Source organism: Parasteatoda tepidariorum, chromosome 2, assembly GCF_982258835.1.
Source record: "Parasteatoda tepidariorum strain Cologne lab strain chromosome 2, Ptep-v5.0, whole genome shotgun sequence".
NCBI classification, from domain to species: domain Eukaryota; kingdom Metazoa; phylum Arthropoda; class Arachnida; order Araneae; family Theridiidae; genus Parasteatoda; species Parasteatoda tepidariorum.
In genome coordinates, this window is record NC_141756.1 from 204176 (window position 1) to 219473 (window position 15298).

The following is a 15298-nucleotide window of genomic DNA, read 5'->3' on the forward strand; positions in this document are numbered from 1 at the left end:
TTTTAAATTTTTTATTAAATATTTTTTATTTTGCATTAGGAAATGAAAATTTCTTCATAAAATTTATATGACAATGTGTAAAATACAAGAAACTTTATCGAATGGCAAATTCAAATAAGTGACGGCTTTTTTTTTTGGGGGGGGGGGCCATCTGTAAAAGTATCCTTTAGGCTAAAGGGTAGTCTCAGGGTGTTCGGATGTCCTCAATGTTTTCGTCCACTTTGTCGCCAGTCGAGATAAAAGTGGGCTCCCCGTAGTGAACACCTCCTGAGGGTACCAGGGCGGGATTCTCGTAGATTCCCTTCCACGCTCTTTGCTCTTCTTCGTGGGTATAATAGTGAGCTATGTGCCGTCGGTAGATTACGATGATGACCAATATGATGGTCACGATAAGTACGATAATGGAAATGGCCACCATCAGCCCTACCTGTGACGTGTATTCGAGGTATTGGCGATCGAAAATGATGTTTTGACATGTTATTTGATTTTCTTGGAGTGAAATAATGCAACGACCCTTCCACTCGATGGGCATTTCACACTGCAGACATTCATGAAACGAGTCATTCCCGTCCACAAAATGTGTCTCGTTAGCGAAGTGAAAAATCGGTGCAATCTGACAAGAGGAGCAATCGAAGGGATTACCGTGTAGATGGACGTTTCTGAAAAACGTCTTGTTAAATAACGCTTCCAATACACTCTCCGCCAGAGTACTTATCTTGTTGAAACTCACGTCTAAACTTTCCAAGTTCTCTAACGGATACAGAATATCCGGACTGATTTCAACCACAGCGTTATGAGACAGATTCAGTGTCACTAGTTTAGTGTTCGACGCAAAAACGTCCCTCAACAAATTTTTAATCTTCAGACGAGATGACCGAAGGCATTTCAGATTTCTCAGGGAGTGGATGATGGAGAAGAAGGCCTGATTTCCGATGGGGTTGTGGCTGATGTTAAGGACCTCCAGACAGTGCCCAAGTGGCGTGAAAGTGTCTCGAAGCACATACTCTAATTTATTGTAAGAGATATCTAGTGCCCGGATAGTGGCGTTCGTGAAAGTCTTATCTGATAAAGAGGAGAGGTTATTTCGAGAAAGTCCTAACTTTTGAAGTGTCTGTCCGTGGAAGATGCCCTCCGTCAGGCTAACCAGCGCATTACCGTCCATTTGAAGAGTAGAGAGGTGCTGAAGGTGCCGGAATTCTCCGGGAGACAGTGAAGTGAGGTAGTTGTCTCTCAAGTCCAGATGCTCGAGCACAGGGAGCTGCTGGTAGAGCATCGGGTGCACCTGCAGCAGTCTGCACCGACCTATTTTCAGTACCTTCAGGTTCCTCACATCCTGAAGAATCTCTGGATCGATGAATCCCAGGACATTCCCACTTAAATTGAGTTCCTCCAGCTGAGAAAGGAGGTAAAAGAATCTGAAAGAAAACATTTTCTTTTTAAATATTTGCATAACTGAATTATTCTAAATATATGTCTTTTTATTCATTTCAATTTTTTTAAAATTGGTATCATTATACTTTCTCAGTGTAGAACACCTAGGTGATCGTCAGCTGGCAAGCAGAATATGTTTCTGCTTAAAACCCATTTCTCAATAAAATCAAAGGAATTTCTCCATCCAAAAAAGTAAACTTTTATTGAAAATCTCTTCTGTTTCATCTTATTATATGTAGACTCCTTTGTATATTTAGGTAGAATAGCCAGTACACTTCATTTTCACTTTCTGCTTTAATGTGATTTTTATTTATTTACTTATTTTTCTTTTTAATTTAGGGAAATCTAAGTCATCCCAATTTTAATATGTTTGATTCTGGTAAAACTTTTTCCTTTAGTCTCACATGATGTGTAACATTGTTTAAGTGTATAACATTTTACTTATTTTGACGCTATTTCTACCAACCTGTGTTAAAGGACAATTTTCACATTATAATTTAAATAATTCTTTAATTAATTTTCCTACAATTAACTAGTATTTTCTTACTTATCAAGCATTAGTTGTTAAATGACTTCAGTGTACTTATTTTCTTCCTAGATATGAATATGAGCGTTGTGGCTTCTATCGTGAGATTGCCTTTTCATACCTCACAGATTCAGTCTTTCATAAACATAATTTAATTTCATCATTTTCATAAATGATAAATCTTATTTATAACCATCATTTTAATGTTTCATTTTATCATTTTCATCCACAAAAATCGACACCCATTTGCGACATAATATCGATTAATATTACATTAAGAAATATAGATTTCAATTTTAACGAAAAATATAGAAACTGTTACATAACTTGTATAACTATGATATTCGGTTGTATATCGATAATGTTGCTTTTTTAGTGTAGAGCCTCTCTGTGACAAATTCTTAAACAATTGAATAACTTTGCAGCTTTACTGCCGTACGCATGAATGATTGTCAAAAAATACATAACTTGAATAGTGTATATTTCAGTCAAAATCTGGATTCCCGATAAATTTGTCAATAACTTGCAATCTTTTGATGAAATAGGTGCAAAGGAAATAGTAGTAGAAATAGTTATTTTAGTCAAAATAGTTTTTTTCTTAACTTAAGATTTATTGTCCTATGATTATGATCCTTATTGCAATATTCATTTGAAACATTTACTGCTTATTCATCATTATGATTAACTTGAATATAACACACTAGAACCTAAATTATAACACTGGATGAACCTAAATATTATACTCTTTAAGTGGAATAATCTCGAACTATCATTCTCACCCACCAGCTGTAGCAACTTTTATTTTATAATAGACGAAATAAAATTTTAAAACAATATCTAGAAATAACCACACTTCCATTTTTAAGCATATAAAAGGGACTGAATCCTAAGTCATATATATATATTCAAGTATATATTTATTTTTTTAATCGGATTTTCTTGCTTCTTAGCTAGATCCGGATGTTGTTAAGTTTACCTTCTATCAGTGCTTTTATTTGCAAATTTCTCCAGATAATCTTTTGCCATAAATCTCAATGAATTCACATGTCTTAAAACGGAAGTTGGAGTATCGAAAAAGAAATCGAGAAGTGGCACGAACCAAAGAAATGTTAAGAAGGAGAACAAAGCAAAATGTAAGCACTACAATTGTCTGCAAATAGTTCAGTTTGCTGTTTCGAATTTGAGCTCAGATTTGTGGTTTTTTTTCAATATATAATAAATTATACTAAATAGTATTTCATATATTATATCAAATTCTATAATACCAATGTTAAATCAATATTTAATATTTCTTAGACAATTAATTATTGCTGTATAAGTTTTAATAACCCCTTTAATTTCTGTGGATCAAATTGCCTTCAAGATGAAAGATTTGATTCACTTTATACACTTTTGAAGAACTATAATTTAAAAAAATAATTCAAAGCTAAACTAAAAAATAATAATATAAATAGATCACGATTATTATATTAAATTAAGTTGTGACAACTTGGAAAATGTATTAATTAAAAAATTTTCTCTCTCTTTTTCCTCTACTAAGAACTACTATTGATCTTTTAGATCTGATTTCAGTGATGTGGAAAATAAAGTCCCAATAGTTTTGTTAAGATAGTGGTCAACAATTTGAGATTCTTAATATTAATTTCACTTTTTAAGTATATTTATTCTTTCGTGTAATTCTTTTTTTGAGTACATAGTTAATTTCTCTCGTATTTTATTTAATAACTGTTGAAAACTTTTTATATTACAAGGTATTCACATTTTTCACCATTTTGAAATATAAATTTTAAATAAAATAAAAGAATACGAAATTTCAATTAAATCGGTGAATTGATCTGTAAAAATCAAAATAAAAAAACATAGCTTTATCAATTTTCTTTCAATTTCTCGTGCTTTTTGAGGAGATATAAACTATTCTTAGATATACTACTCTTTATAGATTTAAACTATTCTTTATAGATTTAAACTATTCTTTTATTTATATATTATTCTTTCAACTTCTTCTTTTCTTTATTAAACTCGGGAAGCAAAATATAGCACTTTGAAAAATAATAACTGTTAATGTCGAAATGGCTCATGTTAAAATTATGCAGTAAGGATAAAATGAGAAATCGGGAAAAATTATACTCTTAGTGAGTAAATCATTATAATCAAAACTAAACAATGTCTCTAAAGTATAAATAATACCAAAAAAACAAATATTATACAGTTTCGATTCTGCAGTCACCCTACTAAGAACTTCTTGAGAATTTCTTCAGAAAATTTCATTTTCATAAGATATTCTCTGGAAATTTTCGGATTTTCCGAAGATTTTCCTTAAAAAAAAATATCTGCTGATTTTTCATAGACACATCATAGTCATTCTTAGCTTTTTTTCCATATACCTGCAGCCTATTTAAAGTCATTTCAGAGACATTATGAACTAGCAAAGATAGTGAAATTCGTTTTCAGGTTGATCATTAGATTGCAGTCTTTGGAAAATCTTTTAAGAATTTTGCGGAAAATTTAGGGAAATCATTCTGAAAATTTTCTGCAAAAAATACAATGTTTATATAATTAGAAGAAAAAGTAGGTTTAAGAAGTGGATCAAATACTTTCAGAATTTTTTTTTAAAGAAATCAATCTTTCAAATTGTTTGTTATGGAGCGAAACCATCCTAATTTATACACATAATGAGAGATGGAAGCAGAGAGAGAGACTCAAAAAAAAAAGAAGAAGAAAAGAACATGAAGTAATAAAGAGATATACATTTGACCAATAAGAAAAAGCTTGAACAAGGACGTGAAATGAAATATATTGGAGGAATGCTAGAAAGGTCAAAGTCAATGACTGAAAGCTTGAAAATCTATTTCATTTTAATTTCTACATCTTGCTCACCTGAGCAATGTCATCAAGACCTTGATAAGACAATAAATATGCTTATTATGTTAAAAATAAGGAGAAAACCCAAATTGTGAGAATAAATGCAAAATCTCAATAAATAATTAAAATTGATGAAAAAGAAATCGAAAACGTAGGAGAATTCACCTATATCAGTTTTATATTTGGCAGAAGTGGAGGAGTAGAAGAATAAGATATTAAAAGCAGGGGTCATTCGTGAAAGAATATCTCTTAGAAATCTTGAGTCAATGGTCATTCAATACAGAACCAAACTAAATATCTATGAAATAATTATCAAGGCAATCTTATTATATGGCTTATGGCTCTGAAACATGGTACCAAAGAAAGTCAACCACCCAAAAACTTGAGGTTCTTCAAAATAACTGTCTCAGTAAAATTTTCAAAATCTTTTGACCTGTTAAAATTAAAAATGAAGCAATTTTAGAAAAAGCAAGCCTAAATACGACAGAATGCCTGCCAAATTTTTCGTGGTTCAAAAAAGCTTCTTAACAATAGTACTCAATAACTTTTGAAGTTATATTGTAAGAAAATACATGCTTCACCTTTCGCATTACTGAAAACATGTTAATACAGTTCTTCTCTTTATGTATGTTTAAACTATTTAAATGTAGAAATAGTGGAAAATATATTAAATTAAATTTGTTAAAATAGGTGTCAAGTATGAATGCAAATATTTTGTTACCACATTAAGTACATAAATAAAAAATCTTTCAGTAAATTTTGAAGAGTTGGCAAGTATGAAATAAAAGATGAAATCAATGAGATACGTCTTCAGAATGTCAAGAGAAAAAATTAGTGCACGTTTCTCTTTTTGGGGCCCCTGATGTAAAAAAAAAAAATAGGGGAAGACAAATAATGACTTGCAGAAACAAATGAAGTTGGATTTTAAATGAGAAAAATTTCAAGGATTAGAGGAAGCCAGATTTCATGCCCATATGGATATGACTCGACCTTTTTTTCATTTGCTGCAATCAATTTGCAATTTTTCTTCTGCATCTGTTTCTTTCTCTGATGATTTTCATTCTTTTCACCAGTAAGGAATGTTCGTAATTATGAAACTAAAACTATGGAATATCTGTTTTTGTACTTTGTTCACGTTTTTTAGGCTTATTCATAAAAACAAAAAGTGCAATTTTTTTCCTGATTTAAAAATCATTAATATTAAAAGAAATACAATAAAAAACAGATGAAATAAGCTACTTGCCTAGGAACTAAATTCTGGAGTTTGTTTTGGGCCAAAGAGAGTTTCTTCAAGTTGAGAAGGTGGCGGAAGGGTGCCGAAGGGGTGGCGAATATTTCGTTGTCACTCAGGTCCAATTCTATCAAGTTTTTGAGTCCGTTGAAATCGGATTCCCTTAAGAAGCTGATTGCATTATGGCTCAGATCGAGCACTCGCAATCGCCTTCCCGGCCAGAATGAACTGTCTCCTATGGCAGGTATACCCGATTTAATGATCCTCACAGTCTCCAGATTGGAGAACTTGAAAAATATTCTCCCGACCGTGATGTTGTTGGGGTTGTCCGGGGGAGAAGTGATCACCAGTTCGTGTACATTCATGTCCATCTCGGCCACGGGAATGTAGTTTAGGCCACCGCCTGAACAGAACACCGTCTTCCTGCCAAACTTGAGGGCGCAAGTGCATTGCTTTGGACATCGGGCAGAGGCGAGGTCAGCGGCGATCCAGAATAAGAGAAGAAGGACTAAAATTTCCATCTCCTACAAACTTAAAAGAAAAGAGTATATTTTAAACAAAAGAGTGAATGTTGTCGGTGCTAAAAATGTCTTTTTTTATTCAAAATATTTACAATTATTTCACAAACGAAATTCTTTATTTTTCATAGGAATAGTGTTTAGAGTAAAAACAGTGGGCACATTCGAAAGAATAGATAAAAATTAAACTTAGAATTTTCAACTTTCAAGTATCGTGATTCAAAGATAAAATACAACTTGTAGCGTCATTAAAAAAAATTCGAATCAATAGAGTTTTTAAATAAAAAAAAATTAGACAAAAATATTCTTCAGACGCAATATTCAGTCAGGGGAATAACTGAGAGATCTGGGTCTAAACTAGTAGAATCACCAATAGTTTAATTAAAAATTAGGCTTAATGTAATTGGAGAATAGAAAGGACAATTGAAAGAAGCATATTCATTTATTAAACCACATTTTTCAGAACACCAAAAGGAATTTACGGATTCTTCAAACAAGAGTCAGCCTCGTTCTGATCTAAAAAAATATTTTTATTTCGCTTTGCATGTTATCTTATTTTCTTCATTATTTTTCCTGCTTTGCCAGTCTCCCTAAATTTCTTCAATAATATATTTATTCAAATAAAGTTTCATTATAAATCTATTTACTTAATTGTATTACAAGTGCATACTAAACTGCGCAAAAAAAAATATTTTTATAATTTTTTTACTATTTATCGTTTTATTGTGAATGAAATATTCTTATAATAGGCATTATAAACAAGTTATTCCTGAATATATAAGAATTTTTCCTCATTTTAGTTTTAAAGTTATTTTCAGGGCTATTAAAATAATTGAATTTAAGTCTCTAAGTGAATCCAATCTGCCTTGTAGAAGAAATCCTAGAATACGACAGCGGATGCTGTAGAATATCAGACCATCTGCTAGTTTTTTTTTTATGTATTTCGGGAAAAAAAATAACAACAATAATGAACTAGGAGTAAGACAATGACGATTTTTTCCCTCTTTTTTTTAAAGTTGAAATAGAGATAAAAAAAAAAGGTAGTAAATATTTTTATTTTTTAACGATAATGAAGTATCTCTTTTTATTTTCAAATATGATCACAAACATTTTGGTCACAGACAGCGCTATTTAACAGAATACTTTTTTTTTAAATCAAACATTACCGAAAATCACGGAGATACATACAGGTAAAACATCAATTCCGCAAACTTTGGGTTAACGCTGCCTCTGAAACGTTTTTGATTGGTTTTCGAACTAACAAGTCTGGATAAAATTTGATGCCAGTTCGTTCAGAATTAAGGTTGTTAAAATTCTATTTTATGAATGTAAGTCCAAGTATATGTATACTTTTTTTATCTTTTCAAGCAGAAATTATATTGAAAGAAAAACATTGAAAAATCTCCACGAAAACCAACAAAAATCATTAGAATCTTCCTTTATGAAAAGAGTAAGAATTAAATAAATAGACCTCCAACGATTTTGTGAGTTCTGTCTTTACAAATATACTAAAAACATAAAGATTGAGAGAAAAAAAAGAGGAATTTTCAAACTGTCATTTACACAAATTTACTAAAATGTCACTCACAAGGGAAACTAGGGAAGTGTGACTCGCCAATTTTGAAATAAACTTGTGGGATGTATGCCTTATAAGGAATAATTTTAGGGGGCAACATTCGTTTCGGCCCATAGAAGGTCCTGTGAGAGATAAAAAATAATTCAATATATAGAAAAATCAGTATTTTATTACTTTAAAGCAGACTATTAGTTATTGTAATTGTCTCAAAATCCAATTAATTTGTAATTAATTGGATAATTAATTAATTTGCTAATTAATAAATTAATTAACATTCGTTTCGGCCCATAGAAGGTCCTGTGAGAGATAAAAAATAATTCAATATATAGAAAAAACGCTATTTTATTACTTCAATGCAGACTATTAGTTATTGTAATTGTCTCATAATCCAATTAATTTGTAATTAATCGGGTAATTAATTAATTTGCTAATTAATAAATTAATCAGAAAATTAATTAATTGCTAATTATTAATTAATTGTTAATTATTAATTAATTAATTAATTCGCAATTACATACTCCAATTAATTTAGAAAGTTTTTTGGAAAAAAAATGAAAAAAAATTAATGTAATTTTTTTTTTAAATTAACCTAACAGGTTTTTTTGAAAAACTACAGATATATAAATTTTTGAAATCAATTTTAACAATAAATATGCATTATATAGTACGTGAAAGTAACAAAAATTAATTGGAGTATGAGACAATTACAATAACTAATAGTCTGCATTGAAGTAATAAAATACCGATTTTTCTATAGATTGAATTATTTTTTATCTTTCACAGGACCTTCTATGGGCCGAAACGAATGTTACCCCCTAAAATTATTCCTTATAAGGCATACATCCCACTAGTTTATTTCAAAATTGGCGAGTCACACTTCCCTAGTTTCCCTTGTCAGCCGGTTCCTCCACTAAGCTCTTCAAATATGCTAATTAATTAGCGCAAACGATACTTTAAGTCACGGAATCAGGCACAAGAAATAACTTTCTATTCAAAATCAATTTCTCATGAAATATTAAATCAATTTTGCTAATTAAACCAACATAAAATTACATTCTTCAAAATTTAATCTATTATTAAATAAAAAAATCAAAAATAAATATTTACTAAATACTTTTTGCATGGAATTATCTTTGGATAAATGAATTTTATAATTTTGTGCAAGCATTTTTTCATTCGCTTGAAAAGTTCTCCATACATGGTGAAATACGCAAAAAGTAATATTAACATTAAGGACTCTTAAGCCTTGAACCGCACTCCTGCCCAAATTGAGACCATATTTCTCAGATTGTGACTATCCCCTAAATTTTGGTGATTAGAATTCCGAATCCGTCAAAAAAAGGTATGTTTCCTCAGAGAAAGTACGTTTTGAGTCTGATTTCATAACTTCGAGCATTGTCTGCACTAATTAATTAGTAAATTTGAGGTCACCCCTTTGAACAATGAAAATTTAGTACTAGGACGTGAACATCTGGTCATTAGATAAAAAGTTATTCAGTATGGTTCGTTTTTTTATCACCTTGAATAACTTTACTTTTGATGATCAGATTTTCACGTATTAAATGTCTATCTTAATGGTTTCTGGGGGAAAATTCAAATATATTAATCAATTAGAGCTAACTATTAATTAAATTACAAAATCAGACACAAAAACGTACTTTCTCTGAATAAACACAGAGATATTTTTCTTTACATGTTTAGATTCCTGACCCTCAAAATAGTTGGAGTCGACAAAATTTCGAAAAGATTACATGATAAATTGGGGGGGGGGATCAGGAAGCTATGTATATTTTGACGATAGTCCCAAAAAACAGCCAAGAAATACCGCCGTCGCAAATGAGTAAAATTCGAAAACCATAGACTTATTCAAGAGAGCAATACCTTTTTTTACATCATAGCTAGCAATCAAGTTCGTATATTAAAAAGGAATAAAATTTGTGATTGCTCGGAGAGGTCTACTTATTATTAGTTAATAGAAAAATATCTCGAAATTTCAAGGCAATAGACATTTTTTGAGCTGATTTCTGATCAAAAAGAAAAAATTGTTTTCTTTTTAAACTCCTTTGAAAATAAAATTTTAATCGGATTATAAATTATTTCTGACTTACCAAGCTCTTAGAATCTGAACACATGAACTTTATATCTGACATTATTTGTGATTTTCACGTTGTTTTTACTTGATGAGAACTTGATCCGAAAATCAAAATTAATTAACCTATTATAATTATGTACAAAATTTTAGGTATAACATCTTTACATCTTTGATCGAGTCTTTTGAGTAATTATTGTAATGTATATTGTAAAATCCGTTGCTTAAAAAATCGCTTTATTCTGCTAAATATTCAAGTTATATATATATATATATATATATATATATATATATATATATATATATATATATATATATATATATATATATATATATATATATATATATATATATATATATATATATATATATATATATATATATATATATATATATATATATATATATATATATATATATATATATATATATATATATATATATATATATATATATTTGTCACTGAACTCCTAAACGGCTGGACCGATTTAAATGAATTTTTCTGTGTACCTTCAGAAGGATTCGAGAATGGTTTAGATTCACAATGTTTTTTTAATTAATTTTTTATTGAGTGGGAAAAATTCTACTTCTTAAAAGTTATACTTCTTATACGACTTCCAACAAGAAAGCGTTAAACGTTTAACGCTACATTTTTATTGGCCGGGAAATCACGTGGTAATCCAGTTTTCCCTCATTCATTTCCATATTGTTTTGGTTCTCTCTAGCATAAAAATAATAAAAGTCATAAAACTTTTGTTTTTCTATAAATATTTTTTTTGGTTTGTTTTGATAGACATATAATTTAATAGGGAGCAGGAAAAAGAGTCGTTGAATAGAATTTGTAATTTCGTGTTATTATTGTGCTTGTAAAATTTTGAAGTGTGCATTTTAAAAATGTAAAAAACTACACATTTTGTAGATTCAGTGCAGAATTGAAGTGAGTATTTTGTATAATTTTAGATCGAATTTATACGTGCGTTGGTTAACAACCACTGTGACCTATAAATTTATTTGTGAAGCTAATTGATTTCATATAAAACTTTTTCAATTGTTTTTATTTAAAATTTCTTATTTGAAATATTAAATAAAAAAAAGCAAAAAAATAAAATTAAAATTTTTTTATCTAAAATTTGGTACGATAAATCTTTTCAGTCCTGTTACTTAATTGAAATATCATTTTCAATAAATCACTCATATTTTTATGTACTATTTTACAGTAATTTGTTTTACAAAGAAATGCCACGTTTTCGTGGAAGAGCAAGAAATAATGGTCGACGTACTCGAAACGCACAATTGGTCCATGATCATCGATTGAATAGAACAGTTGAAGAACACTTGACGGATAATGTGAATTCAAGAAATCAAGTTGCATCTTCACGTGAAAATGAAAATTCAGAGCAACGCAATCAACGTCTTCGTGCAAATGCATTAAGACAACGAGAGACACGCCAACGAGCGACTAACGAAAACAGAGAACGTGACCAACGGCGAATGCAAGATAATCGAGCATTGATACGAGCATCACTTAATCGTCTTGCATTTGAATATGACCCTGAAATAGACTATTCGTCACATGCATTAATCTTAATCGGTAGTATGGACAACGAGTGTCAATATTGTCATGCTTTAAAGTACAAAGGTGAATCGCCTGGTTTATGTTGCGCATCTGGAAAAATTTCACTTCCACCGTTAAATCCACCACCGGAACCTTTGAAAACATTATTAGCTGGAAACGCATCTCAATCGAAATTGTTTTTGCGGAAAATTCGTAAATTCAATTCTTGCTTTCAAATGACATCATTTAGAGCAACAAAAATTGTTCATAATGAGGATGGTCGTAATTTTGAATCTACATTTAAGATTCAAGGTCAAGTGTACCACCAAATTGGTTCATTGCTTCCAATGCCTAATGTCGATCCAAAATTCTTACAAATTTACTTTATGGGCGATGGGGAGCAACAAACTCATACACGATGCGTATACAACCATATAGAGTAGATGGAGGAACGAGAAATTGTCGACATTTTGGAAACGTCCTTACAAAACCATAACCAATTGATACGATTGTTCAAGACTCTTTCCAACAGACCGCAAAACGACAACTACGCCATTGTTATTAAAGCAGACAAAGTGCACTATGGAGAGCACGCAGGCACATATAATGTTCCAACTGTTAATGAAGTTGCAGTTGTTATGGCTGGTAACCCATGTTAACGTCAAGATATTCGCATACAACGCAGAGATAATACAATACAAATAATTCAAGACAATCATCGTTCTTACGACGCACTGCAATATCCGTTGATATTTTGGGAAGGAGAAGATGGATTTAAATATTAAACAAAGGAATCCAACAACAGGCACAATTTATAGATTATTTTATAAATTTTTTTAACCAATTATTTCTGTTTATCTTATAAATAGTTTTATTTACAGGTGAAGAACTAATCAAGAAAGTTAGTGCAATGAACTTCTACGCATACCGGTTGATGATTCGTGAAAATGAAGATAATAACATTCTCCGATGCAGACAGCTGCTATTTCATCAGTACATTGTTGATATGTATGTAAAAATCGAAAGTGAGAGATTGCGTTATATAAAATTTAATCAAGCTAAACTTCGTTCTGAAGAGTACATTCATTTGCGTGACGCCATAATCGGTAACGCAGATACAACGAATGATATCAACAACATCGGTACCGCATTTATTCTTCCATCATTATACATTGGTAGTCCGCGTCATATGCAAGAATATATTCAAGACACCACGACTTACGTACGCGCATACGGCCGACCAGATCTTTTTATCACATTTACGTGTAATCCAAACTTGGATGAAATTAAAAATTTGCTGTTATCAGGTCAAACATCGATGCATCGCCATGATATCATTGCACGTGTGTTCAAACAAAAATTGAAATCCCTGATGAAATTGATTACACATCACTCGGTATTTGGTGAAACACGATGTTGGCTTTATTCTGTTGAATGGCAAAAACGAGGTTTACCTCATGCGCATATTTTGATTTGGTTGGTGGACAAAGTACGCCCAGAAGAAATTGACAAAATTATTTCAGCGGAAATTCCAAATCCGAATGTTGATCAAGAATTGTTTGACATTGTGACTACTAATATGATCCATGGTCCATGTGGTTCTCTCAACATGATGTCACCATGCATGGATAATGGAAAATGTACGAAACGTTTTCCTAAACCATGTCAAACTGACACTATCACCAATATCGATGGTTATCCATCTTACCGTCGTAGAGATGTAGACAATGGCGGTCAATCATATGAATTGCGTCTATCAAACGGTGTAAGAGTTGACATCGATAATCGCTGGGTGGTTCCATACTCACCATTGCTGTGCAAAACCTATAAAGCACACATAAACGTTGAGTTATGCAGTTCGGTGAAGTCTATCAAGTACATTTGTAAGTACGTTCATAAGGGCAGTAATAAAGCTATATTTGCTGTTCAAAATGTAAATAAGAATGACGAAATAGCACATTATCAAATGGGACGATACATAAGTAGTAATGAAGCTATTTCGCGAATTTTTACATTTCCTATACATGAAAGGGATCCTGCTGTTGTACATTTGGCTGTGCATCTTGAAAATGGACAACGTGTTTATTTCACAGAACAGAATGCACTACAACAAGCTTTAACAGCTCCAAAAACAACTCTTACTGAATTTTTCAACCTTTGTAATCGACAAGATATTGTTGGTGAATTTGCAATTGCAATTATAAAGACATTAATGTATACTGATGTTCCTAAATTTTTTTCATGGAATAAACAATCAAAAAGTTGGGAACCACGGAAACGAGGCACTCCAGTCCCAGGATTTGCCGACATAGTTATGACAAATACTTTAGGACGATTATATACAGTTCATCGTAAGCAACGCGAATGCTCCTTTCTGCGTTTGTTATTGGTTAACGTTCCTGGACCGACATGCTTCCAATACTTGCGAAAAGTCAACGGTACTTTATACGGCACTTTCTTTGATGCGTGTCGTGAGTTACATTTATTGGAGGATGATAACCATTGGGACCTCACACTTGCAGATGCAGCACTGAGCTCATCTCCACAGCAAATTCGTCAATTATTTTCAATAATATTGACAACGTGTTTTCCGTCTGAAGCATCTGCTCTGTGGAATAAATATAAAGACTCAATGAGTGAGGATATTTTGCATCGGATTAGAATTACTAATCAAAATCTCAGTATGGAATTCTCCGCAGAAATATATCACGAGGCATTAATAATGATTGAGGATATTTGTATTCTTATTTCGAGCATGCCGCTCATAAATTTTGGCATGCCAGCGCCAATCCGCCAAGCAGCAGATATCATCAACAGCGACGTTCAACGTGAACACCAGTTCGATATGACTTCTCTGGCTACTTTTGTTGCTAACAATGAACGATTGCTTACTGCTGAGCAACGAAATATATATGATCAAATTAACGTGCCAATTGCAGCACAACAAGGTGGATTTTTTTTCTGGATGCACCAGGTGGCACTGGTAAAACATTCCTCATCTCACTAATACTTGCGCGCATTCGATCTCAAAATCATATTGCATTGGCAATTGCTTCATCAGGCATTGCAGCAACCTTACTTGATGGTGGACGGACAGCGCATTCAGCACTTAGATTACCTTTGAATATTCATACCAATCCCGAAGCAATGTGTAACATAAAGAAGCATTCTGGCATGGCTGAAGTAAAATGTAAAATTATTTTCTGGGATGAATGTACAATGGCCCACAAGCATTCGCTTGAAGCACTCGACAGGTCCCTAAAAGATATCAAAGATAATATTCGGCTTTTCAGTGGTGCTCTACTGCTGCTGTCATTTGATTTCAGACAAATATTACCCGTCATTCCACGTGCGACATATGCGGACGAAATAAACGCATGTTTGAGAGAATCTTATCTGTGACGAAGTGTCAGTAAATTATGCCTTACTCTTAATATCGTGTTCAACTTCAAAATGATCCATTAGTGTCAAGATTCTCCGAACAACTGTTAGACATTGGCAATGATAAAA

At 31.7% G+C, this 15298-nt stretch overlaps 1 protein-coding gene across 2 annotated transcripts in view; it reads right to left on the minus strand.

Moving 5' to 3' along the window:
* The window catches only part of LOC107454094 (uncharacterized), a 68481-nt gene continuing 53183 nt past the window's right edge, over positions 1 to 15298 (minus strand). For both annotated transcript variants that reach the window (XM_087156744.1, XM_016071151.4), the window contains exons 2-3: positions 6063 to 6581; positions 1 to 1415 (exon numbers count right to left, since the gene is read on the minus strand). In XM_087156744.1, coding sequence (XP_087012870.1) covers positions 185 to 1415; positions 6063 to 6571 — 1740 coding nt within the window. In that variant the 5' untranslated portion in view covers positions 6572 to 6581 and the 3' untranslated portion in view covers positions 1 to 184. The remainder of the gene's footprint in view (positions 1416 to 6062; positions 6582 to 15298) is intronic.